The sequence below is a fragment of the Callorhinchus milii genome, unplaced genomic scaffold (genome assembly GCF_018977255.1).
Source record: "Callorhinchus milii isolate IMCB2004 unplaced genomic scaffold, IMCB_Cmil_1.0 Scaffold13, whole genome shotgun sequence".
In the NCBI taxonomy this organism is placed as follows: Eukaryota; Metazoa; Chordata; class Chondrichthyes; order Chimaeriformes; family Callorhinchidae; genus Callorhinchus; species Callorhinchus milii.
This window is the reverse complement of record NW_024704754.1, coordinates 4808837-4836786: the sequence shown is the minus strand read 5'-3', so window position 1 is coordinate 4836786 and position 27950 is coordinate 4808837. Positions and strand designations below refer to the sequence as shown.

At 45.7% G+C, this 27950-nt stretch overlaps 1 protein-coding gene across 1 annotated transcript; it reads right to left on the bottom strand.

Moving 5' to 3' along the window:
- Nucleotides 1-8: 8 nt before the first annotated feature.
- On the bottom strand, nucleotides 9-27927 carry cdhr2 (cadherin related family member 2). The gene is made up of 32 exons (XM_007906244.2): nucleotides 27721-27927; nucleotides 25627-25687; nucleotides 25084-25146; nucleotides 24238-24377; nucleotides 23740-23799; nucleotides 23524-23607; nucleotides 22603-22692; nucleotides 21653-21769; nucleotides 21421-21564; nucleotides 19022-19097; nucleotides 16996-17114; nucleotides 16332-16559; nucleotides 15458-15613; nucleotides 14234-14398; nucleotides 13673-13734; nucleotides 12543-12783; nucleotides 11917-12150; nucleotides 11350-11419; nucleotides 9600-10214; nucleotides 8640-8711; nucleotides 8216-8265; nucleotides 7798-7955; nucleotides 6978-7080; nucleotides 6514-6602; nucleotides 5939-6022; nucleotides 5358-5435; nucleotides 4582-4642; nucleotides 3759-3880; nucleotides 3365-3469; nucleotides 2985-3059; nucleotides 2282-2354; nucleotides 9-1248 (listed from the first exon to the last, which is right to left on the bottom strand). Exons 2-32 carry the CDS (start codon nucleotides 25682-25684, stop codon nucleotides 1132-1134), a joined length of 3909 nt encoding a protein of 1302 aa, XP_007904435.2. The 5' UTR covers nucleotides 25685-25687; nucleotides 27721-27927; the 3' UTR covers nucleotides 9-1131.
- Between the last annotated feature and the right edge of the window lie 23 nt (nucleotides 27928-27950).

Genomic DNA, 27950 nt, shown 5'->3' with positions numbered 1-27950 from the left:
CTGCCAGGTAGCAAAAGCACTGATTTTATTGGATTTGCTGTGTATTGCTTGCAATGGCATACAGAATATAATAATAATAATCCTTGCATTTGATATAGCGCCTTATCACTTCGGAAATATCAAACTGGGACAAAAATCATCTAAATATACTCCATTATACATATAGATTTTTTTACATTAGGCTCAATAACAAAATATCTCATTTATTTATTTTATTTATATAAACACACTTCATTTTGTTCGCAAAAAAANTATTTTAGATGATACAACACACAGTGCATTAAAGGGCATTGACTAACCGTGCTTATATATAAGTATATAATATGAGAAAAAATCAACTACATTAAATAACACTCAAGTAGATGTGCTTTCAAACACAGAGATGGCTGAAAGCGAGGTTGAAGAGGAGCGTGAGGCCAGGGAGAGAGGGTGGGGAAGGGGTTGGGGGAGAAGAGGCGGAAGGAGTTTGGGGAGGAGGCTCTGAGATGAATGGAGCTCCAGAGAGTGGAGGGCTGAATGATTGAAAGCTCATCCGCCAATGCCACAAACACAGTTTGTCAACAATGCAATTAAAAATGTTTAATCGAGGCGTGAAATCACGTTCAGGGACTTTTACTCAAATTGCGACAATAAAAATAACTTTCTGCTAAAAGGTTCACTAAGCGGCTTACAAAACATGGAGATTGCTGGCGGCAGAATCACATCAGCAGCTATCTCGTTGTTACAAACAGGCTCCCAGGGAGTACAGTCCTTTATAGTTTTTAATAAAAAAAAGCTTTTGACTGTTCATTAAGATGAATTTCAGTTTTCACTGATCTCTCCTGGAGTGCAATGAAACAGAATTGAATGAAATGGAGAATGATTTATCATTATCTAATATTATTACTACTACTATCAATTTAATGTATTATTAATAATATTATTATGAGGCAACATGTAGAGCAATCATTTTAAAAGTTTCATCACTACCAAACCTGCTGCACGGTAAAATCAACCTTTTGTTGGTTAAAAAATATAACACATAAGCACAGCAGATTGGCGACACTCTCTCGCTCTCTCTCTCCCAAGTACGGAAACACAGACTTTCTGGCAGTGAAGATTATTGATGTGAATGTGGCGGAGGGAAGGTGCTCAGAGGACACTGGTCTGTAAAGTAGGATTGTCGAACGTAAACTGTATCTTGGATTTATCCGATGGGCTGGACAGCGGTTTTTCGTCTCCAGTCACCAAGAAGCCCTTTTCAGTCACCTGTTCACAAGAGAGCAAATTCAACAACAACTTGCATTTATATAGCCAGTGGCGGAGTCTCACCCCGAGTCAGGGGGGGGAGAGGGAGTTGGGAGGTGATCACAAGCACGATCAAAAAGGGAGGTCTTTAGGCAGGATTTGAAAGTGGGGATGGTGGGGGCAAGGCGGAAGGATTGAGGGAGGGAGTTCCAGGGGTGTAACGGCTGAAAGCACGGACGCCGATGGTGGAGCGGAGGGGACGAGGGACAAACAGGAGGCCGGAGCCAGCCGACCGGAGGCAGGGGCTGGTGGAGTGTGGGATAAGCAGGGTAGGGATAAGGTAGGGAGGTGTGGGGGCACGAAGGGATTTTAAAACGAGTGAGAGGATCTTGAAATCGATCCATTGGGAGCTAGTGCAGCCTGGCAAGGACTGGCGTGATGCGGGTCCAGAGTTTTGCGCGGGTTAGTATCCGGGCAGCGGAAATTCACAGATTCAAACCGAGGGACATTTTAACCTGTGAAACTGCAGACAATTAGGTTTTGTTAGATTCATTGACACCAGGTCCTGGTGTGCACTAAACTGCTGCAATCTTGACTAGTGATTAAGACTAAGATTTTCTCAGTTACTGATATACAATAACAAGAAATTGCATTTTCACAGTGCCTTTCACGTCAGGAGGACGTCCCAAGGCGCTGGACAGTCAGGAATCCGCACCCGAGCTGGTGGTTGGGTCAGGAGGGGTGGAGGGCGGGAAGGGTAGGGGTAGGAGGATGACCAAAGGCATGGTCGAAGAGGAGGGTCTTGAGATGGGTCTTGAAGTTGGCAAAGGAAGGGGCGAGGCGGAGGGACCGTGGGATGGAGTTCCAGAGGGTTGGGGCAGAGACGTTGAAGGCCCGATCACCAATGGTGGGATGGGCAAGGCGGGGATGTGAAGCAGGCCAGAGCCCGCTGAGCGGAGGGAGCAGACAGGGAGGAGCAAGCCGTGGAGGGCTTTGATGGTGAATAGCTTGAGGGAATCACATCCTCCCTTGCCCTGGTGATGTGCAAACCTACCTCAGGTATCTCCGCCATCCTACGACCATCTTGCCCCATTATATCCACCACGTTTTCATCCAAAGAATTCACACTGTGAGAAAAGCAAGAACGGACCTGCTCAGTAACGTTCGCTAAAGGCACACACAAAATTGGAGTCGATGTAACAGGCTCAAAGGCCTGAATGACCTCCTCCTGTTCCTAAAAATAATAGCTGAGGCTGGTTTTGTTCGCTATGATGCCAGTCACCAATAACCGATTACAAAGTCCGTTCCACCGTTATCTTAAGTTTCAAGATAAAACAGTCTTACAGGCTAAGGTTAGGTAGAATTTCAAGTCTTCTTGAGTACTTCACATAATCACTTTGAATTACCCTCCCCCACTCCCTTTTATTGGTTCAAAGGTCATTTTTCCCTCTACCTTCTCTCCTGTCCCTACCTCTAAGCTCTCCCCCTCCCTACATCTTCCCCAAACACCAGACGAGGGAAAAGGTGGAATCACAAAGTGTTGATACTTTCAAGAACAAATTGGACAGATTGCTGTTGGGAAATAAGATCTGGGAAACCGTATATAGTTTGGAACCCAAATATATAGTTTATATATAAACTGTATATAGAAACAGTATATAGTTTGGCACTCGACTGCCAGGATGATGGAAGGCGAACTGGATGGACCTTGGTCTTCTTTCGTTTAGCAAATTCTTATGTTGTTATTTTGCTGTTACCTGGCACGGTCCGAAGTCTCTTCATCAAAGCCGTGGTCGGAGGTGTCGATGGTCGTGTTCCACACCGGGTTGGCTCTGCAAGGGCGAGAGACAAAACCAGCACAGGTCAAACACAGCACCAAACAGCTGAGTGGATTTCGCTTTGACGCGAAAGGGCGATTTTGACAAGAGCGACAAAAGAATTGAGAGTGATAAATATTCTGTGGCATGGAGAGGGGGAGGAATGCGGGGGTGGGGGGGAGAAGAGAGAATCGTGCTCATCTCATCACACCGCTGGAAGTGCAATCAAGTGCCATTAAGTACAATCCGCTGTTAACAGGGCACTCAGAAGATGCGAGCCATTAAAATATAAGCGTGGCTTTCTGGAAACCGTAACTCACCCGTCCAACATATACTTGTTTGTCCCAGGCACAGCCGGGCCGGACTGCACTGGGATGGACCGAGCTGTGTTCATGGCTGTCACTGATTTGATTTTCCTCTTGTAGCTGTGAAATCGGAAGTGAACATTTAAGATCCACATCTTCATTATGTCCTTTTCAATCGCCCCACGGCAATCTGGCTACATATAGTCTGACAATTCCCCACCCCCCAACACCCCCATCCCCCAGTAGGCACAGAAACAGGGTGTTCTGTAAAGTATAGTGACTGTGTGTTTGGAGAACAACGCAGCAGCCGTTTTGAGGCCAGCAAATGTGAAGTGAATGTCCGATCCCACCTGGGGGATTATCAGCCGGGAACCCAGAAGAGAGTCAGTGAGAATTCCAGCTCATTTACCTTTTACGGCTGCAAACCAGAGCTGTTATCATGATGCATAATAAAAGCACCAAAGCTCCAACCAGTCCACCAATCACAACCAGCAATGGGCCCTCGCTATTCGGGGGTTCTATTGGCTTTTTCTGAGAAGGAACGAGGAATAAAATAATCAGAGGCATTTGTTTTCCACAACAACAACAACAACAACTTGCAGCACCCACACAGTCTGCCCCGCAACAACTCATTGTAATGTGGAAACACATCAGTCTTGTGTCAGGGAGACATTACCAGGCTTCTCCCCCCACCTCCTCTCCCTACCCCCCAGAGCCAGCGAGGGAGAGATTACCAAATCACGATCAAAGGTGGGAAACCCGGCTCAATTTCCCCTGTCTCCTTCACTTGGGATCGCTTGAGGTAATTTCTATCCCTGCTGACATTCGAAGAGGAAAGTCTTCAGTCGTGATCTAAAAGAGGAGATGGAGGGGGCAAGGTGGAAGGATTGAGGAAGAGTGTTCCAAAGCTTCAGGGCGTAGTAGCTGAAAGTACGGCCGCCGATGGTGGAACGTAGGGGAAAAGAGACAAACAGGAGGCCAGAGCCAGCCAGGAGGAGGCAGCCAGTTGTGGAGTGGGGAGAAAGGAGATGAGAAAGGTAGTGAGGTGCCAGGGCATAAAGGGATTTGTAGACGATTCAGCACAGACATGGGGAGCAAACACATACTCCATGTGGTGCACTGAACTCCGAGGTATCAAAAACATTAAGTGTAACGTTTCTAAGCTTTGACCAAACACCCAGCGCTTTATTATTAACCGCTCGTCCCTGCGTTAACTCCACATCTTTACTTACAATGTTCAAAAGACCCAGGTCTATCAGTTTCAGGACTGCATCCGGGTTCATGTCCAAAATGCTGTGAAGGAAATGTCATGGATTGTGTGACTGTCGCCATTGCAGAAACCAATGCAGCTCCGTATAGTCCCATCACCAACACAAGGCTTAAACCCCCCACTCAACCCCCTCCCACACCCTCACTGCCTCAGAGCTACCACTGAGGCAGGATGTCTCCTCGCAAGAATAGGCAACTAAAGCCTGTGTAGAAGAGTTTTCTATAGAAAAGTTTTCCCCAAATTTAGAAAAAGCAAACATTCCCCACCACAGCAATGCCCATTTGATGGAGATTAGAATCAATATTTGCCAATATTACTGAATATTTCTTTTGCAGTTGAATGTCACCATTGAAGATAGGCTGTAACTTTTGCCTCGTAAGTTAGTGCTGTAACGATAATAATAATCCTTGCATTTGACATAGCGCCTCATCACGTCATTGTGACGGCTCAAATCGCTTCACAGAATATTATAAAGTGGATTGACTGTATATTTGTATATTGACTGTAGTTTGCATTAAAATTCAACAGAAGCAACAAATTAATAATAATCCTTGCCTTTGATATAGCAACTTATCACATCTTGTAGACATCTCAAAGCGCTTCACAGAATATACTCGAAAGTGAATGACTGTATATTTATGGGCGAAACTCGGCAGCCAATTGCGCACAGCAGCATCCCCCAAACAGTCATGGATTGAGTGACCAAATTATTATTATTTGTATGAAATGAGGACGTACGTGTTGACGCTATCTGGGCGGATAGCTGTCCCATTGTTGTACACAAAGTAAACTTCCATTGTGGATTTGACTTCGTTCCTGTAAGAGAAGTGTGCATATAAGCATTCAATCATCATCAGATAGAGCTTCGTTAAAGTCTTCAACTAAATAAGAATTTAAAACAAGTTTCAGACCAGCAGACCAACTCGGTCATAAACCTTGCTTTTTTGAGGGGTCAGTCAGACACACCTGAAAACCCATCACCGAGCTTAAGAGTATCGAAACCAAACTGGGAAATTTATTGAGTAAATATTAAAGGTTTTTAACACGGCGATTTGACAGAAGTTGACACATGCCAGTAAACACAAACTATTACAAGAAGGTAGTTGGCTATCGATTTGTTCTCAGAGATTGTGAAACTTTAGGAAGTGGAGTGAATGTTGATCTCAGTGTTGTTTCACCTCTTGAATGAGCTGGGTCCGATGACCCCTAACCTCCTATTTACCTGTTAGACTTATCCGTTCCTTATCCACTCTCTGCTGCTGAAATAGTGTGAGGCTGTATGTGTGTGTGTGTGTGTGTGTGTGTATGTGCGCGCCTACCTGGCTATTGCCCGATCTCTGGTATTGGTGTTAGATGTGACTCCCACCACGTGTGGATTTGAAAGGGTAGCTTCCATCAGGACCCTGTCAAGAGAATCAACCACAGCAACAAATTATTTACGCAGCGCCTTTTGTGTCAGAAGGACATCCCAAGGTACTAGACGGTTAAGGGTTTGCACCTGAGCTGGAGGTTGGAATGAAGAGTGGGTGGAGAGTAGGGAGAGTGAGGGTGGGCGTGTGGCCAGAGGCATGGCCAAAGAGAAAGGTCTTGAGAGGGGCCATAAAGGAGGGGAGGGAGGGGATGAGGTGGAGGGAATCAGGGATGGAGTTCCAGAGGGTGGAAGCAGAAAAGCTGAAGGGCGGTGCGCCAATGGTGGGCAGACAGTGCGGGAGACATGAAGCAGGTCAGTGCCCACCGAGCGGAGGGAGCGAACAAGTTGGTATTGTAGTAAGAGATCACAGAGGTAGGGAGGAGCACGACCCTGGAGGGCTTTAAAAGAGAAAGTTCACACTTGAAGGTCTGCAATTACAAGAGATTACTATGTACTGCCAGAAAAGGTTTGAGAATCACACACTTGGTTATCTGGTCCTGGTTTGCCTGAACCTCCTCAGGTGGCACTCTGAATTCAAGCCGGACCTTGAAGCTCTCATCGATTGTAATTAACTGTAAAGGGAGACAAAATAATAAGAACCCTTGCATTTGATATAGCGCCTTATCACCTCGTTGGGACGTCTCAAAGTGCTTCACAGAATATACTGTAAAGTGGAGTGACTGTGTATTTTATGGGCGAAACCCAGTAGTCAATTGCACACAGCAGTGTCCTACAAACAGTCATGGAATCAGTGACCGAATTATGTTTTGGCCGTAACATGGGTATAATTGAATGACTTCTATTCGGTTATTTCAATCAGATTTGGGTCTAAATCGTGGCCATTCCTTAAAATGACCGGATAGGAAACAGGATCCCTATTGATATCCTAAATAAATGTCATTATTCTTATTATTAATAATAAATGTAACAACGTGTAAGATACTCACATCAAGGTAGCTCGTTGTCGTTAGAATAGGGTCACCTTGATCCCTTGCCTCTATCGTTAGCCTGTACTGTCCTTTCAGCGTCTTATCCAGTGACGATTTAATTCTACAGAACAACAGAGCAGTTGAGCATCACTTTATTCACATGTTTTAAGTTGCTCCGACTTTAAGGGAGCTTCCAACAAGCCGGAGGGGGTGTGTGTGTGTGGGGGGGGGGCGCGAGAGAAATTCCACACAGATAGAGATTTATTCTGTTCTTTTTAAGTTTCTTTCAAGAATTCAAGAAAAACGACTTCAAAGTTAAAGAGACTGAAGTCAGCAAAGTGCCAGATCGTAGATTCGCTGAAACACGTGACATTGACGGAGTTAAGTCTAGACCCGGGTTAAATTTCTCTCTCGGGATTTGATTGATCAGCTGCCATTGCCCCCCCCCACCCCCCCCACCCCCCACCCCCCCCACCCCCCACCCCCCCCACTCATCCCAACCCCACGCCCCGGTCTACCAGCACTCGATCGCTTCACACTTGTCCCTCACACCCTCCGCTCCATCATTTGGAGGTTGTGCACTGCGCCCCAAAACTCTGGAACGCTCTCCCTCAATCCCTCTGCCTTGCCCCCTCCCTCCCCCCTTTTTCAAGTCCCACCTGAAAACCTTCCTTTTCAACACGTGCATGCGGTCACCTTCTTCCACCCACCGCCCCGGCTCGGAGTCAGTCTCCGTCACTGCTAAGCGCTCTGAGATGCTACCCTGTGTGGAGGGCGCTGTACAAGTGCAAGTTGTTGCTGTGGTTAAACCGAGCGTTTGGTGTGAAATATACTGTACTTGATTGAGGAGATGTACTCGTTGTTGGTTTTGCTTGCTGTGGAAGCCTCAAACAGGTCCGGTAGCGTTCTGTTGGGCTTGCCATCCGTGAAGACAAAGAGAATGTTGGTGACGAAGAAAGAAATGTCCTGATTTTTTCCCACGTCCCCATCAGTGGCCTGTGGAGAGAAGCGTCACACTCCCGTCACCCTGACTGTGAGCGAGCGATCGGCTGAGCTCCCTGATTCTCCCCTTCACTTTCTTCAAAGGAAATTAGTTCTTTATCACTGCTGTGTAGTCATCATTGTGATCCCTCGGTCTCACTCAGTGCTCGGGCACCTTGTCCAGATAAACCTCGGCGAGCGAGAGAGCCAGCCCGTCCTGGCTATACTGAGAGCCCTGAGGCATTATACACGTATTTACAGTGCCGCTGACATACCTTGACTGTCGCAACAGCGGCAGAAATCGGCGCTAATTCCGGCACGATCACTAAAAGCAGAGAATATAAACAATAACAATAATAATAATCCTCGCATTTGATATAGCGCCTAAACACATTGTCGACACGTCTCAAAGCGCTTCACAGAATATACCATCAAGCGAAATGACTGTATATTGTGTGGGCGAAACACGGCAGCCAATTGCGCACATCAGTGTCCCACAAACAGTCGTGGATTGAGTGACCAAATTATTCTTCTTTTTTTTTGGATGGATTATTATTGGGAAACGACTCTGGCCTCGGAGAGTAAAAGAGGCTCCTGTTAAACGTTTGGGCTTCACCAAACCCTGGCGCCGTTGGTGCCATTAGTACCTTGGCCTGACTGAGCTGCGCGGGCGCTAATCGCAGAGAGCGCCAGACGTACCGCTCGCTCTCTCGAAGGCGGTGAACACAGGTGCGTGATCGTTCATGTCCACTATGTTGATGGTAAGTTCACCTGTTGGCGAATTAAACAGAGGCCTTCATTAATCATCAAAGCCCACGACTGCTGAACTCACACTTGTTTACAGAGGCAACTAGAAATCACCAGAATCCATGTGTTTATAAACAAACGGGCGCTGGTGGAGGGTGAGAGTAAGCGCACACACACGCACACACACACAGGCACATGCACACACACACAGGCACACGCACACACAGGCACACGCACACACACACACAGGCACATGCACACACACACACACACACACACACACAGGCACATGCACACACACACAGGCACATGCACACACACAGGCACATGCACACACACACAGGCACATGCACACATTAGCACACACATACAGACACACACACACAGGCACTCGTACACAGGCACACACACACACAGGCGCACACGCACACACACACACAAATAGACAGGCACATGCACACACAGGCACACGCACATACACACACATTTCGGTACCTGATGTCAGGATGGCACCAAGCAGAGGCAATGAATCTTCTCTCTCCCCCCAACTTTCCTCCCACTGTAAAACCACTCGAACAGGGCACGGATTGAACATATTTTTGTTGTTTTTTGGTTTTGGTCAGCCGCGTGTCTGACACGTGGACACCCATTACTATGCTTAAGTGTATCCAATCCACCAAGACTTGCATCAAGCCATCCCACCCAAACGTGGAAATTCCCTAGATATCTCTCTGTCAATGCGCTGCTCTCTCTCTCTCTCTCTACCCCATCCTACACAGTGAGCTCAAAGTCCCTGACATAGTGGGGACTTGACCCACAACCTCTTGACTCGGGAGGGAAAAGACTGATGTAAATGCCAGAAAACAAGCCAAGCTACCAACAACCCAACGGCACATTAAACATGGGATGTACCGATAACGGAGGCCTCATTCTGTTGGGTGTCCAGGTCGGTCGCGTTAACTGTGACAATCACCCGATCGTACTCCTCGTAATCGATCACCGAAGCCTCAGGCACGAAGACAGAGCCGTTCTGGTGAAGCTCGAACCAGTCATGGCACGATGCATTGGGCTGTGAGTCGAGCTTGTTATCTTTCCAGCAGGTCACGGAGACCAGCTGGTAGATCAGCGAATGATTGGTGTCCAAGTCCTTCGCGATGATGTCCCTCACCGCCCCCACCGCAGTGCCGTTCTCCGGCACGTCGAGGTCCTTCATGGTGGCGGCATCGAACGTGGGTGTCTCGTCGTTCATATCCAGCACCGTCACAAGGACGGTAGCGGTCGCCAATTTCGGTGGATTCCCCAGATCCGAGGCACTAATCACCAGCGTGTGGAACTTCGGGCCTTTGTCGTAGTCAAGGATAGCTTCCGGATCAACCATTATATTCCCCTCGTACGTCCCCGTATCGTCTTTTGCCTCCGTCCTGATCAGGAAGGTGCCCGCAATGCCTGTTTCAATGCGGTAGATTATCCGGTTGTAGATTTCTGTTGCGTCATTGTCGAAGGCGTCAACGAGTGTCACAAAGGCTCCTGCGTGCCAAGGAGAGTCACAACGTGAGGATAAAAAAAATTATTTGGTCACTCAAGCCACGACTGTTTGCGGGACGCTGCTGTGCGCAATTGTCTACCACGTTTCGTCCACAAAATATACAGTCAATTCACTTGGCGGTATATTCTGCGAAGCGTTTGAGACCTCTCGAAGACTTGATAAGGCGCTATATTAAAGGCAAGGATTATTATTATTATTAATTTGTCACTTCTGTTAAACTTTAATGCAAACTGCAGTCATTGTGGAGTCCTGTTGCTCAGTGGTTAGAGCACTCGCTTTGCAAGTGAGAGACCTGAGTTCAATTCCAGGCAGAGGGCGAAACCTTGGGCAAGTTTCCTTACTCCACACAGAGCCTAATAATAATCCCTCCAAAACCAAAAACAATAATAAATTGGTCATTTTCAATCAACGACTGTTTGTGGGACATTGCTGTGCGCAATTGGCTGCCGCGTTCGCCCACAAATATACAGTCAATTCACTTTACAGTGTGTTCTGTGAAGCGCTTTGGGACGTCCTCCCGACGTGAAAAGCGCTATATCAAATGCAAGGATTATTATTATTATTATACACAATATACAGTCAATCCACTTTATAATATATTTTGTAAAGCGCTTTGAGCCGTCACAATGATGCGATGAGACGCTGTATCGAGGATTATTATTATCATTCCTATTAACACGGATTTTGCAAGAGAAACATCTCCCTGAACGAGTTTAAGAATAAAGCGAATCCTCCTCACAGTTGCTCACTGACACTACTTTGGTTAGAAATTTGCACTTGATTCTTTTCCCGTCTCTAAATATAAGAGATAAACCACGTTAGTTCAATAATAAATACTAACACTTGCGTTCGATACAGCGCCTTGTCACAGTGTGCAATCGGCTGCCGTGTAGCGGCCACAAAATACACAGTCAGTACACGGTCAACGTGATAAGGCGCTATATGAAATGCAGGGATTATTATTTTCAAACATCTCGAGGCACTTCACAACATTTTTCCACGTGTAGTGTGAGAGCGTGTATTTTATTGGTGACATTTACCAATGATGTAGTATGAGGCTTTGAGCCGTCGTAAAACCCAGTGGAGGTCATTCTCAACCCCAGGTCTGTAACTTACCCTTTGTGCTTTCCATGACACAGGCGCTGTATTCCTGTTTCCCAAACACAGGTCCGTGGTCGTTTATATCCTGTTTTAGAAACAAAAGCTCAGATATCACAATGTAACCTTGCTTCCTTATAATAAATAATAATAACCCTTGCATTTGATATAGGGCATTATCGCGATATGTCTCACAGCCCTTCACAGAATATCGTGTAAAGTGGATTGACTGTGTATTTTGTGGGCGAAACACGGCAGCCAGTTGCGCACAGCAGCGTCCCACAAACAATCGTGGCTGGAGTGACCGCGTTTTTTTTTAATGGAGGGATTATTACCCCCGGAAAGCGATCCGCCAATCGACTAACAGCCGGGTTATAATAATAATAATAATATTAATCCTAGCATGTGATAAAACGCCTTATCTCATCTCGATCAAGATCTCAAAGCGCTTCACAGGATACACTGTGAAGTGAATTGACTGTATATTTTGTGGGTTCCTACTTACTGCCGGCTAAACAGTGGAGTGTGAAGTAAGGAAATTTTACCCTGCCAGGGAATCGAACCTGGGACCTCTCGCTTGCTCACCTCTACAAGGATGGAGACGTTCACAGTGGAGGACTGGGGCGGGGTTCCTAAATCAGACGCTGTCACAATCAGAACGATTTTTCCTTCTGAGGAGCTCAAGGCCTCTCGGTCTATAGCAACTGCTGACCGCAGGATGCCATCAGCATCGATGGTAAAATTATGTTGGGGGTCCCCAGCTGTGATGGCAAAGACGATCTTACTGTTGTCTGTGCCTTCTTCATCGTCGTCAAAAGCCTTGGTGGGAAAAGTCAGCAGTGATGATTATATTCTTTCCGCACTTTCATTTTTCCTCTGCTGTCGGCTGTCATACTCAGCGATACACTCACTCAGACATCTTCACAATCCTACTGACGGATTCCCCTCAACACATCCCATCAAATGCCTCCATCCTCTCTCTCTCTCGCTCACACACACACGTTCCCTCTCTCATCCTGTCACTCACTCATTTTCTCACAGCTCTCTCTTTCTTAAACTCACTCTTTCTCATTCCATCCCCATTCTCCTTCTGTTTCTCTCGCTCGCTCTCTCACATGCACACAGACACACTCCCCCTCATTCTCTCTCTCTCTCTCTCTCTCTCTCGTCTGCCATGTATTTTGTTAATTGCGCAAGGCATCTCTTCGTACCACAATCTGAATCTCAAACTTGTTTCCCTCGGTGACGAATTCAGTGTAGGATTCCCTTGGGATCTGTGGAGGGTTGTCATTGATATCGTCCAGAGTAATCTGAATCTCCGTGGTGGTAACCCGGCCCCCACCATCCATTGCCTGAACCGTCAAATAATACATAGAGCGTTTCTCTCGGTCCAGCTCGGTTTTTTTCTCGGCAGTAATCACCCCAGTTTTATTGTCAATTTTGAACTCAGTTCTGTTCAAACATAAGGCAGCGACATTGTACGTTAGTGTTCAGGGATCCACTTGGATGGAACTTCTACAATTGGCGGAATTTGGGCAAAGTTGGACAAGCATTAATGATAAATAAATACTTTGTTTTCCAGGTGTAATAATCCCTTAAAAAAAATTGGTCACTCAATCCATCACTGTCTGTGGAACGCTGCTGTGCGCGATTGGCTGCCGCGTTTCGCCCACAAAATACAATCAATCCACTTTACACTGTATATTTACACTGTAATTTTGAGATGTCTCAATGGTGTCACAGGAGAATCTGTATGTTTGGATACCCCTGAACATGGGCTGTTGTAGAAATGGCTATCCTGCCTTTAATAATAATAATAATCCTTGCTTTTGATATAGCGCCTCATCGCATCATCGAGACATCTCAAATTTTTCACAGAATACAGTGTAAAGTGGCAGTGAAAAATGGAAAGTGGATTGACTGTGTATTTTGTGCGCGAAACGCAGCAGCCAATTGCACACAGTGTTCCACAAACAGTTGTGGATTGAGTGACCAATGTTTTTTAAGGGATTATTACCCATGGAAAGCGATCGCCAATCGACTAACAACTGGGTTCCTATTTACTGCTAGGTAAACAGATGCGTGTGGAGTAAGAAAAACTTGCGTAAGATTTCGCTCCGCCCGGGAATGAAACCTGAGTCCTCTCGCTTGTGAGGCGAGTGCTCTAACCAATATGCTATATAACTCCATTATCATAGGTTTAACCCAACATTTAACTTGCTCGGGTTTACCAGAAGTCACACTGCGACATTTACCAAGTGTTGTTCAGACTCAGTGACGTAACAAACTCATTGAGAGTTATACCCAGTTATAAAAGTCTCTGGTCAGTAATAGTACTTACATACTCTCTGGTAACAACTTGTACGTAATCTCAGCAAAGCTGCCACTGTCACGGTCACTTGCCTGCGGAACAAGAGTTTTAAGATGAAAGTTTAACAAGGCAATGGTAGAGAGGAACGCAACAATTAACACCTGCGTTGTTCAAGGTTTGGGTCATATTCTGACAATTTATCCACAACTGCTGTGCATAATTGGCTGCCCCATTTGTCCCACGAAATACACACTTTACAATACATTCTGTGAAACGCTTTGAGACGTTGTGCACAGCAGTGTCCCATAAAAAGTCGTGCATTGAGTGACTAAATTCCTTTGGGGGGGTGGGGTGAGATTATTACTCTCAGAAAGCAATCTGCCAATCGACTAACAACCAGGTTCTTACTTACTGCTAGGTAAACAGGCATGTGGAGTAAGGAGACTTGCCTAAAGTTTTGTCCCACCCGGGTACCAAACCTGGATTCTCTCACTTACGAGCCAAGCACGTTAACCAACTCACTACGGGACACCCAACAAATGGATTGTTCCTGCTTTAACCGTAAAGAGAACTTGACACACTGTTACTTACTGTAATTGTTCCAACCGTAGTCCCAACGTCAGGGTGTTCATTCACATGAAAAGTAAACCCGTCTTTGTCAAACTCCGGGCTGTTATCATTGACGTCCTGAATGTTGAACGTGATGGTAGCATTAGAGCAGCAGGCGGTAGGGTTGTTTTTCTCAATCGCGACAATCTGTCAAAGAATTTCAACCAAAAGTCACATTTTTGTTTTGGTTGCGGGGCAGCAAGACAGCTCCAAACCTTACCTAACCCACCCATTCCACCATCGGTGGCCGCGCTTTCAGCCACTATGCCCAAAACCCTCGAACACTCTCGCTCTATCCCTCCATCTTGCCCCCTCCTTCCCTATTTTCAGGTCGGGTCTAAAGACCTTCCTCTCCTCCCTGTTCCCTGGCTCAACATCGAGCTCCACCACTGTCAAGAAGTCTGAGGAGCTCTGGGACTCAAGCCTGAGTGAGGGGCGCTATATAAAGACTAGTTGTTGTTATCCCAACATTCTAATGCCATTGAGAACACCGTCCGGCAAGCTCCCCACTGCTGGTCGAACCACCCAATGCAACCCATGAGGGCTTTGCCTGTAGGTTAACAGAAGCCATGTACAGTTCACCAAACAGTCAATGTTGGCGTCATAATCTGCCCTTTTTTCTTCAGCAGAAAATCTGGCATTTTTTTTCTTTCCTGAGTGACCAAATTAATATTATTTATTTATTTTGAAGGAATTATTAGCCCGGAAAAATGATCGGCCAAGCAACCGGGTTCCTACTTACTGCTAGGTAAACAGTACTTGTGTGGAGTAAGAAAACTTGCCTATTGTTTCGCTCTGCCCGGGAATCGAGCCCAGGTCCTCTCAATCATGAGGGGGGGTTCTCTAACCGATACACTATGACAACAAATTGCATTTGTAAAGCGCCTTTCACATCAGGAGGACATCCCAACACACTGGACCCGAGCAGTGGGTTGGGATCAGGAGGGGTAGAGGGCAGGGAGGTTAGGGGTAAGAGGGTGTCCGAAGGCGCGATTGAAGAGTAGAGTCTTGAAGGAGGCAAAGGAGGATGCAAGGCGAAAAAACTGTGGGATGCAGTTCCAAAGGTGTGGGCAGAGAGGCTGAAGGCCTAATGTGCGTGGGGCATGGGAGTATTGTTAATTAAGCTAAATGACAGTGAGTGTTCATTCACATTGGGGTAAAAGAAAGTGCTCAGGTTCCCAGGTACCCAAATACAGCAGCCGTTACCTGAATCTCCACCGTCTTGATCGTCTCATAGTCAATGGCCTCCCGATTGTTCACAAGGATCTGAACGAATCCATTGTTCAGTATCTCATGTGGGGAAACCTGAAACGCGGACGCTATGTCGCCTGTCAGGTTCAGGAAGAAAGTTCCATTGGTGCCCTGTGTTTAAACAACAACAAATTACATTCACGCAGCACCTGCCTTTCATATTGGGAGGACGTCCCAAGATGCTGGATGGTCAAGAGTTTGCACCCGAGCTGGGCGTTGGGATCAGGGAAGGGTAATAATAATAATATTAATAATAATAATAATCCTTGCATTTTGATATTGCTCCTTATTACGTCTTCCGGACGTCTCAAAGACCTTCACAGAATATACTGCAAAGTGAATTGACTGTATACTGTTGCATTTCGCCCAATATACACAGTCAATTCACTTTACAATATGCTCTGTGAAGCGCTTTGGGACGACTCAACGATGTGAAATGGCGCTATGTCAAATGCAAGGTTTATTATTATTATTTTGAGGGTGAAACGCAGCAGCCAATTGCACACAGCAACGTCCCACAAACGGCTGTGGATTGAGTGACCAAATTATCATTTGGGGTGGAGGACAAGGGATAGGGTAGGAGGGTGACCGAAGGCGTGGTCAAATTGGAGGGTCTTGAGACCTGCCTTGAAGGAGGCAAGAGAGGGAGCGAGGCGGAGGGACTGTGGGATGGAGTTCCAGAGGTTGGGGGCAGAGAGGTTGAAGGCCCGACCGCCAATTGTGGAGTGGGTCGTAGAACAGGCCAGAGCCCGCTGAGCAGATGGTAAGCATTAGGGTCACACGCTGGTTGACAGAGATGTGAAAGCCGCTCCGGGAAGGACGGACTCACCTGATCAGGGTCACGAACGGCTATATTTAACCCCTCGATGGCCACCCCCATGGTATAATCTTCAGGCAGATCAGCGCTGAAGGACATCACTTTCAATCCTTCAAGACTCTCACACGTTCCACAGTCGTAAAATTCGGGAATGTTGTCATTAACATCGGACACTGTGATGGCTATAACGGTGTTCGCTGAGGATGTTTGCCCAACGGAATTAAGATTCTTTTCCGTGGCCTGAGGGGAGAACCAGGTTCACTCTCAGTTATGTGCATGTATCGTATTAATAATAATCTTTGAACTTGATACAGGACCTTATCACGTCGGTGAGACGCCTCAATGCACTTCATAGAATATACTGCAAAGCGAACTGACCATATATTTTGTGGGCAAAATGCTGCAGTCATTTGCACACAGCAGTATCCCACAAACAGTTGTGGATTGAATGTCCCATGTTGAACATTTTTTTTTGGTGGGTGTGGGGAGGGATTATTACCCCCCAGAGAGCAATCCATCAATCAACTTACATCCAGGTTCATACTTACTACTAGGTAAACAGAGGCGTGGAGTAAGCAAACTTGCCTAAGATTCCCGCTCGGGAATCGAACCTGGGTCTTCTCACTCATGAGGCGAGGGCTCCAATCACTACACCACAGGATTCCTTACTACTTACTACAATATGCAGTTCAATGACTGAGTTCGGGTCTGAGATGCTCTCTCTGTCAAACACTTTTTTCACAGTAATAACCCCCGTTTTCGATTCAATTTGAAATAAATCTGAAGGCTTTGAATCTGTGTATTAAAAAAAAACATGTGATGGAAGTTGCAAAACTGGCGTAATTTCTTCATTGAAAACATACAAGATAGTGCGCACAATTTGCGATATTAATTAAAAAGAAGTTCCTCATGCTATTTAATTTTTCTTTAAACAGCCGGGTGTCTGACATACGCGGAAACCCATCACCATGTTGAAGAGTCTACAAACCAAACTGAGAATTCCACGCATCCCGCCTACACATGGAAATTCCAGAGATAGACAAGGAATGAGTTGACTAAATACCCACAAATGTAGGGCTAAAGTTCAGGCAAAGCACAATTTCTTTCTGTTGATCAGGCAACTTGGAGCAAATAGTTCCAATTCTCCTGCTGAACTGGCTGGTTACATTTGGTTGATGGGTTCAGGTCTACATAGCGGTGGGTCAGAGCTTAATAAGGGATATGCAATATAATACAATACAAAATTACATTTGTATAGCTCCTTTTATGTTGGGAGGACAGTCAGGGATTTGGACCCAAGCGTGGGAAGGGGTGTTGGGATAAGGGAAGGTAGAATGCAGAGAGGGTGGGAGAGGAGGAGGGTGGCCGAAGGCAACAACAACAACAACAAAATTACATTTATAGAGCGTCTTTCACGTCGGGAGGACGTCCCAAAGTGCTGGACAGTCAGATGTCGGTGCCCGAGCATGGGGGAGGGGTGATCTAAGGGTGAGAGAAGGCAGAGAGGTGGGAGGGAAACCAAAGACACAGTCGAAGAGAAGGGTCTTGAGACCGGTCTTGGAGGATGCGAGGGAGGAAGCGAGGCAAAGGGACTGTGGGATGGAGTTCCAGTGTGGGAGCAGAGAGGCTAAAAGTCCAGCCACCGATGGTTGGGCGGGAGACATGGAGCAGGCCGGAGCCTGATGAACGGAGGGAGCGGGCAGGTTGGTAGGGAGTCAGCAGGTCGGAGAGGTAGGAGGGGACAAGGCCATGGATGGCCTTAAAGGTGAGGATAAGAATCTTGAACTCGATCCTTTGGGGGATGGGGAGCCAGTGGAGTCGGGCGAGGGTGGGAGTGATGGGGTCACGGAACCTGGTGCGTTAGAGTACACGAGCTGCAGAGTTTTGGATGATCTGAGGCTTGTGAAGGAAAGAGTTGGGAAGGCCAATGAGGAGGGAGTTCCCGTAATCAAGCCTTGAGGTGACAAAGGCACAGTCGAGAAGGAGGGTCTTGAGACCTGCCTTGAAGGAAGCAAGGGAGGGAGCAAGGCAAAGGGAATGTGGGATGGAGTTCCAAATGGTGGAGGCAGAGAGGCTGAATTGCCGCCCGTCCATGTTGGGGCGGGCCGGGCGTGGGACATAGAACCTGCTGAGTGGAGGAAACGGACAGGTTGATAAGGGGTTAGCAGGTCCACATATAAAGAAGGATGTGTCAACACATTGGAGTGTTCTGTGGTTGGCTTTTCAGAGATTGGAAAGCAGGTGTCTGGGAAATGGATAAGTTCCTTGAAAGGTGTATGATGGATGATGGGATGGAGTGGGATTGATGGACGCAGTTTTCTCTTTCTCATTCCATCCTTTCTGCTCTTCTTTCTGCCTCACCTGATTGACAATCCCACTAACAGGGGTTAAATCACCAGCAGGTGGAGTTACTTGATGCCAGTTTGCACTTCCTATTCTGTGACTTTCTTTACTCATTGAGTTAAAATAATTATAACAATAACAGTAATAATCCTTGGTTTGATACAGCGCCTTATCATGTCTTTGAGACATCTCAAAGAGCTGCACAAAATATACTGCAAAGTGAATTGACTATGTATTTTTGGGGTGAAAGTTATTGGCAACTGCTGCCTTGCAGGTAAACATGGCAGCAAATTTGATCCTTGGAATAGAGTATAAACAGGTATAATGATAGGGAACAAATGAATCTCCATGCAGCTTACCAGGAATGCTGTATTGAATCTCATCATTGATTCCTCGGTCACCATCAATGGCTAACACCTTAAATACAGTTGTCCCCTGAGAAAAGGAAGAAAGGTAAGTAAGTTTACAAATATGAAGGTAAACGGAAGTATTAATCCACACTAAATAACACCTGGGATTGTTCATCTTTCCAATAAAAGGCTCCTCTATATCCTTCTCTCTCATGTTGGGTATCGAGTTTCCTCTTAACATAACATATAGGAGCAGGAGTAGGCCATTTGGCCCTTCGAGCCTGCCCTGCCATTCAATCATGGCTGATCTTCTAATCTCACTCCAGCTAATACCATAACCCTGCCTTATCCCCATATCCTTTAATCCCTTTTGCAATAAGAAATCTATCTATCTCAGTCTTGAATATGTTCAAGGACTGAGTGTCAACAGCCCTTTGGGGTAGTGAGTTCCATACATTCACCGCCCTTTGAGTGAAGAAGTTCTTCCTCAACTCAGTGCGAAAGGGCTGCCTCTGATTTTAAGGTTGTGATCCCTGGTTTTAGTTTCTCCAACCAGGGGAAACAATCTCCCACTATCTACTCTATCATGCCCTTTGATGATCTTATAGGTTTCTATAAGATCCCCTCTAATTTTTCTATATTCTAGAGAATATAGGCCCAAATTGGTCAGCCTATCCTCATAACTCATCCCCTTCATCACTGGTACTAACCCAGTAAATCTACGCTACACCCCCTCCAAGGCAAGTACGTCCTTCCTTAAATAAGGAGACCAAAACTGCACACAGTATTCCAGGTGTGGTCTCACCAGGGCCCTATACAGTTGCAGCAAGACTTCCCTACTCTTATACTCTAATCCTTTCATAATGAATGCTAACATACCATTCGCCTTCCTAATTGCTGCTGCACCTGCAGACTAACTTTCTGTGATTGGTGTACAAGGACACCCAAGTCCCTCTGGACGCTAACACATTCCAATCTCTCCCCTTCTAAAAAATAACCCGCTCTACTGTTTTTGCTACCGAGGTGGATGACTTCGCACTTCCCTACATTATACTTCATCTGCCACCTACCTGCCCAATCACCTAACCTATCTATGTCGCGCTGCATTTTTTTAATGTCATCCTCTGTGTTGACACTTCCTCCTAGTTTTGTGTCATCCGCGAATTTAGATATATTAACTTTGATGTCCTCATCTAGATCGTTGATGTAGATGGTAAATAGCTGAGGCCCAAGGACTGATCCTTGTGGCACTCCACAAGTCACAACCCGCCAATCTGAAAAGGAGCCGTTTATCCCTACTCTTCGTTTCCTACCCGTTAACCATTCCCCATTCCACGTTAATATGCTCCCTCCAATTCCGTGGGCCCCTATCTTTTGGACTAACCTTTTATGTGGCACCTTATCGAATGCCTTCTGGAAGTCCAAATAGACCACATCCACTGATTCACGCTTATCTAGTTTATACGAAATATCCTCAAAAAATTCTATGAGATTCGTCAAATGACTTCCCTTTTGTAAAGCCATGTTGACTTGACCTAATTATATTTTGCTCCTCTAAATATTACATTACCACATCTTTAATCAATGATTCTAAAATTTTTCCTATCACTGATGTGAGACTAACTGGCCTATAGTTCCCCATCTTTTCCTTTCCACCTTTTTTAAATAGTGGTGTGACATTTGCGATCTTCCAATCCATGGGGACTGTTCCTCTTCAATGCACTATAATCATAATAATCCTCGTATTTGATACAGCGCCTTATCATGTCTTCGAACATCACAAAGCGTTTCACAGAATATACTGTAAAGTGATTTGACTGTATATTTTGTGAGCAAAACGCGGCAGCCAATTGTGCACAGCAGTGTCCCACAAACAGTGGTGGAGTGAGTAACCAAATTATTATGATTATTTAATTTTTGATGCGATTATTACCCCCGGAAAGTGATCCGCCAATTGACTAACAACCAGGTTCCTACTTACCGCTTGTAAACAGAGGCGTGTGGAGTAAGGAAACTTGCCTAACGTTTCGAACCACCCAGGAGTTGAACCCAGGACCTCTCGCTTGTGAGGCAAGGGCTCCAACAAATGCGCTACAGCAACAATTTACGTTTGTATAGCACCTTTCATGTCGGGAGGACATCCCAAGGCAACGGACCTGAGCAGGGCCAGAGAGACTGAAGGCCCAAACAGTGGGAGATGTGGAGCAGGCTGTGCAGAAGGAGTAGATATGGCTTTAGCAGGTCACAATGGTTGGACATCACAGCACTCCAGAAAGCATTCATGGTTTCTGCTTCAACCATGGCTTTTGGCAGTGAGTTCCAGATTCTCACCAGCCTCTGTGTTAAGAAGTTCCTCCTAAACTCTCTTTCAGTGTCTGTGTTATACGTGTGCACCCCTGTTGACTTACCACAGGTGAATTCTCAGGCACCGCGGCTTGATATGGGACATTGAGGAACAAAGGCTCTGTGTCAGCCACATCTTCTACGTTAATGAACACAAACGTGGTTGATATCTGTTTCATTTGGGGTTTTTCACACCCTCCACCTGAGTCCTGCAAACCAACACAGCAGTAAATCACCTGCGACACACAAGCAAACCCAAGTACAAATCTTCCACGGTAGTTAATTGATCTTACTTACCATAGCTGAGATGTTTAACTGATAAAACGTGCTTTGATCTGCATAACTCAGGCTGCCAATCAATATAATGTTTCCTTTCCCGTCAATTTTGAACAAGTTACTTTCATTGGGCAACATCTATCCGATGGTAGGGAACAAAGAGCTAATTCAGCAAACTGGAGGATACTGCATGGGCACATTTATACAATGAATAGGAACAGTCACATAAAACAGGACAGATAAGGCTGCTAACATACTGGGTTCCCACAAAGAATTGAACTTAATAATAATGATAACTTTGGGACCCACATGGGTTCATTTGCGAATCACACTGGATTCCAGAAGTAAGGACTACGCTTCAGCAATAATAATAATAATAATAAACTTTGCATTTGATGTAGCTCCTTATCACATTGTTGAGACATCTTAAAGCTCTTTACAGAATACAATGTAAAGTGAATTGACTGCGTATTTTGTGGGTGAAACGATCTCCTAACCCTCTACCATCCTGCCTGCTCCCTCTGCTCAGTGGGCTCCAGCCTGCTTCACATCCCCCGCCTCGCCCACCCCACCATTGGCGGGCGGGCCTTCTGCCACTCTGCCCCATCCTCTGGAACTCCATCCCACAGTCCCTCCACCTCGCCCCTCCCTTGCCTCCTTCAAGAGCCATCTCAAGATCCGAATCTTTGACCGTGCTTTCGAGCACTCTGCTTCCCCCCCCCTGCCCTCCACCCTCCCCAGTCCCAACCCCCAGCTCGAGTTCAGAACACTGACTGTCCAGCACCTTGGGATGCCCTCCCGACCTGAAAGGCACTATACAAATGTAATTTTGTTGTTGTACAATACTAGTTTCTCGTTTGTAGATTATACGATGTAAGAGTTGGGTTCCCTCACAGGCCACACAGGGTGTGTAGTGCGGATTGGAATCATTGTAATTTCTTACATTTGCCGCAAAATAGGAAAGTACTCACATTCACAATATTGTACCCCACTGTCCCAGCCAGTCCTGAATCCATATCGCTGGCTTCCACTGTAAGGAGATTGGTGTTTTTGATAGTATTCTGTCCGACATAAAGGTGCAAGATTAACAGCCAAACCATGCAGAAAATCAAGAGAAAAATCAAGATTTTTAAATCGAATTTTCTAGAAGGAGCTGATAGATATTTGTTCGGTTGGGGTATCAAAGGATATGAAGTAAAGATGGGTAAATGCAGTTGAGGTACGGGCCAGTCATGATCTAATAGAATCTGAATAATAGAATAATATTATAATATAATATAATAATATTAGATCAGTCATGATCTAATAGAATGACTGGAGTGGCTGATTGGCCTATTCCTGTTCCTATGTCCCCATGAGAGCTGAACACCAAGCATGTGTTACATTGATAAGAATCCTTGCATTTGATATAGCTCCTTATCACATTGTTGGGACGTCTCAAAGCGCTTCACAGAATATACTGTAAAGTGGAGTGACTATATATTTTGTGGGTGACACACGGCAGCCAATTGTGCACAGCGGCATCCCACAAGCAGTCATGGATTGAGTAACCAAATTATTATTATTTATTTATTTTGAAGGGATTATTACCCCAGAAAGTGAATTGCCAATCGACTACCAACCGGGTTCCTACTTACTGATAGTAGGTAAACAGAGGAGTGTGTGTGGAGTAAGGAAACTTGCCTAAGGTTTCACCCCACCCGGAATCGAACCCGGGTCCTCTCGCTTGCGAGGCGAGCGAGCTGACCACCCAGCTACTGGACTCCTGAACGGTGTCCAGGCTTGTTTAATGGGGAGTTCTGAAAGGCATCAGAGAACACTCACCGAAAGCGCAAACTCACGGCATCACTTACTCCAACTTTTTAATTAAAAAATAGCTGCGAGTGACTCACCTCAGGAACAGAGATGGTGTACGGGGTGCTTAGAAAAATAGGCTCATTATCATTGGCGTCCTCAACAATGATTGGATGAGTTACCTGAAAGAAGAAACGTTATTTCGCACACACGGAACGCAGCGCAGTTCCCCATTGTAACGTGGCTCATTTTAGTGCGGATTTGGTTATTGTCGGTGTTTTCGGTGGGCGGCACCAGAAAGGATCAACACTTACCATGACTACATTATTGGCCACATCTTCAATTTTAAGCACTGGGCTGATTGTAGTTTTGACCTGGTATTAATTATAAAAGAACTCGATTTAGGATGCAGTAAAACAGAAAGTAACCATGGCACAAGTGTGTCAGCCTGGCGCAGTGGTAATGCTCTCTTGCCTCTGAGTCATAAGGTTGTGGGTTCAAGCCACATGCGGACTTAGAATGACATAGTATAAGACAACGTTCCAATACAGTCCTGGGGGGCAGAGTGCCATCCTTCGGATGAGATGTTAAAACCTGTTCAGGTGGATATTAAAGATCCCACAGCGCTATTTGGAAAGAGAAGCGAGTTTCTCTCTCCCGGTGTCCTGGCCGACAGTCTCCCCAAATAAAATTGGTCACTCACTCTTTGTGGGACATTGCTCTACGCAACTGGCTACCATGTTTTTTTCCCAGAAAACACGCAGTCTCCACACTTTACGTTTTATCCTGTAAAGGGCTTTGACTTAAATTACCTCTCGGTCTAATTCGTTTGCAATTGTGACGATTCCATTGTTCGAGTTCACACTGAAGTAGGCCGCTCCCTCACCGGTCATGGAGTAAGTCAATGGTCCACCGTTTGTGTCGTGAGCTAAAATCTTAAACGCTTCATCACCTGTAGTAATAATAAAACTAACTAGTAATAACGAAACCATTATTAATCTATAATCAATAAATAACACTCTGCCTCACAACCATTGACTATTGGTCAATTGAGTTTCAAAAAATATTGAATTTAAATGACTAAAACACAAAAGTACCCTACAACAACAACTTGCATTTACACAGCGACCCTCACGACAGTGGCCGAGCATGACGCTGAGCTGGAAAGAGATGACCGTTCAAAGAGGAAGGTCTTCAGGCACAATCTGTAGATGGGGAAGAAAGGGGCAAAGCAGAGGGATAGAGGAAGAGTTTTCCAGAGTTTTGGGGTTGTGGCTGAAAGCACACCCTATGAAGTGAAGGTCTCCCTTACTGTGTTTCAGTCATGCTCTCCCAGTTTAACCAGGTTTATAATATTAGGTAAAAAAATATATTTTTATGGGGGGGTGGGGGGGGGGCAGCTGGGTGTGTGACACATACACAAAACCCATCACCGTGCTTAAGAGTATCGAAACCAAGCTGAGAATTCCATGCATCCCACCTACACATGGAAATCTCAGCAATAGATTGTTGGAATGGAACGTGTACATAGTCACTACACTTTAGTGTATATCCTCTGAAGAGCAGTGTATCCTCGAGACATTCTCCCGACATGAAAGTTGCTGCATCAAATGCAAGGATTATTAGTATTGTTACAATTGTTTTAAAAATGGACTCACCCTTCTTTAAACTTTCACAGAGAAGCTGATTATTTGGCATATCAAACTGGGGTACTGGATTGGCTGAAATTAAAATAAACAGAAATAGGATGGTTAAAAACAACTTTGGCGTCCTGTAGCATAGTGGTTAGCGCGCGCGCCTTGCAAGCGAGAGAGCCTGGTTTCGATTCCCGGTCAGGGCGAAACCTGAGGCAAGTTTCCTTACGCCACGTGCCTCTGATTACCTAGCAGTAAGGAATAACCCGGTTGTTAGTCAATTGGCGGATCGCTTTACGGGGGTAATAATCCACTCAAGAGAAAATAATTTAATCACTCAATTCACCACTGTTTATGCGCAATTGCCTGCGCAATTGCCCACAAACTACGCAGTCAATTTTTTACAATATACCTGTGAAGCGCTCTGAGATGTCTTAACGATGTGATATGGCGCTATCTCAAATGCAAGGATTATTATTGTTCTTCTTATTATTTTATTAGCAGGAAAAATTTAAGAAAAATAGAACTGGTCTTTAACTGATGTGATAACTTCGCTGGAAGCCGTACCTTTGGGAAAGAGGCAGGTCATGAGGAACAGAGTCCACACTGCTTTCTGTGGAGACATTTCCTGGTGGAGGGAATCAAAATATTAGGTAGTTAATAACACAAACAGAGAGATAAATTATATTCTCCTCATCAAATTTAGTTTGGTCCTAAATTTGGATTCGGGATGTCGAAGTACGACAATTATTTGTAAATATCAACAAGAGACGAGATTTTTGTTTGACGCAGAGACTTGTTACAACAACAAGATTACACTTGTATAGCGCCTTTCACGTCCCAAGGTGCTGGACAGAGTACAGCATTTCAGACCTGAGCTGGGGTTGGAGGGGTAAGGGAGGGGAGGGGAAGGGGTTTGGCCGATGGCTTGGTCGAAGAGGAGGGTCTTGAGGCGGGACTTGAAGGAGGCTAAGGAGGGAGCGAGGTGGAGTGACTGGGGGACGAGCCGGCTGAGCGGAGTGAGCGGGCAGGTTGGTAGGGGGTTAGGAGGTCGCAGAGGTAGGGTGGAGCGAGGCCATGGAGGGCTTTGTATGTGAGGACCAGGATCTTGAACTGGATCCTCTGAAGGATAGGGAGCCAATGGAGTCGGGCGAGAGTGGGGAGATGGGGTCACGGAGTTTGGTGCAGGAGAGGACACGGGCTGCAGAGTTCTGGATTATCTGCAGCCTGTGGAGGGAGGAGTTGGGAAGGCCGACAAGCAGAGCGTTTGCATAGTCGAGCCTGGAGGTGATGAAGGCATGAACAAGAGTTTCAGCGGCCTGAGGGTGAGATAGTGGCAGAGTCGGGCGATGTTACAGAGGTGAGGGAAGCCAGAGGGGGTCATGGCTTACGATCTGGAATGCACTCACTGCCTGAAATGGCGGTGGAAGCGGATTGAATAATAGCCTTCAAAAGGGAATTGGATAGGTGCTTGAAAAGGAAAAAAAATTGCAGGGCTATGGGACTGGTCGGTAGCTCTTTCAAAGAACTGACACCGGCATGATGGGCCAAATGGCCTCCTTCTGTGCTGTAAGATTCTATGATTTTATGATGACTTGTGAGAAAATCACACTCTGAAGCCCTTCATTTCTCAACTTCCTTCAGAGATACATAAGGAAGGCTTAGAACACCTTCCACAGATAAGGTTATATGGTCAATCGGTCAGAGTACTAACTCACAGCTAGATAATATCCATGGAAAAACTGTCATAACCTCACTGTGCCCATTAACCCCTTATTATTATTATTATTCATCAACAAAAACCTCCTAGGAACAAATAGCCCCGCTGTTGACGGTCGGTCACTAACCAATGGAGTAAATTTGCGATCAACAAAATGTCAGTGAACGACAAATTTCTTAAGGGCTGTGTTTAAAATTTTGAAGATAAAAGTTGCTCACAGATTGGCAGTGGGGTGGAGTTTGGGCGCCTGGCATATTGAATTTGTTGCTGTTGTACTCAGCGAGAAACACTTTACCAAACTGATTGCCGTCGGGAAATATTGATCGGTACAGAGGTAAACGGCAAAATGAAAGGGAACGCCTTCGATCTCCAAACCCAACAGAAATTATACGGTTATTTCCCCAGACATCAACGCCCTTTGCAGTGACAAGGAAAGTCATTCGAAAACACACGGCGATGAGAAAGAATGAGTTAACGTCACCGTAGCTGCCTTCAGTCAAACCCTTTCAGCGTCCATCTGCAAGTCACCACCTTTCAAAGACTAATCGTTGCAGTAACAAACAACCGCAGGCCTTTATACAAAATACTTAATTTCTTCACGCACACACACACAAAAAAAACTTTACAAAGAATTCTCTGGGGAGAAATTCTCATCCGGGTCTAGTTTTACTCCATTTATGTCGTGTTTCAAGAACCGCCAGAATTTGGCGAGATCTTTTAAACCCGAGCCTTAATACTGAAACCATTTTTTTCCCTCTTAAGTTTTGTTGGGACCGAGGCACCAATCCCAAACTCTCAATGCAACATAAAGAGAGTGGACCTGGAGCTCAGGGGGAAGAAGGGGGGGAGAAGGGAAGACTTTCGAAATCCTTGTATTTGAGACTTTGGGAACTGTACAGCTTGACTGAAAAAGATCCATAGATCAGAAAGAAAAGACCTACCTGAAAACTGCTGACTATCAGAGTAGAGAGATCTTCAGGTCTAAGGTTAATTTCTAAGGTTGACGTCTACATTGAATAAGAAAGCTCATGGCTTGATACCTCTTTTTAGGTCCTCAGTTCCCTTCACCCACCGTCTTGTTACAAACCCTTTTGACGACCCACACTCTCAGCGAAAGCGCAGTGTGTGAGACAGCTGACTGCTAAACACCTTGTGATTCCAAAGTTGCTTC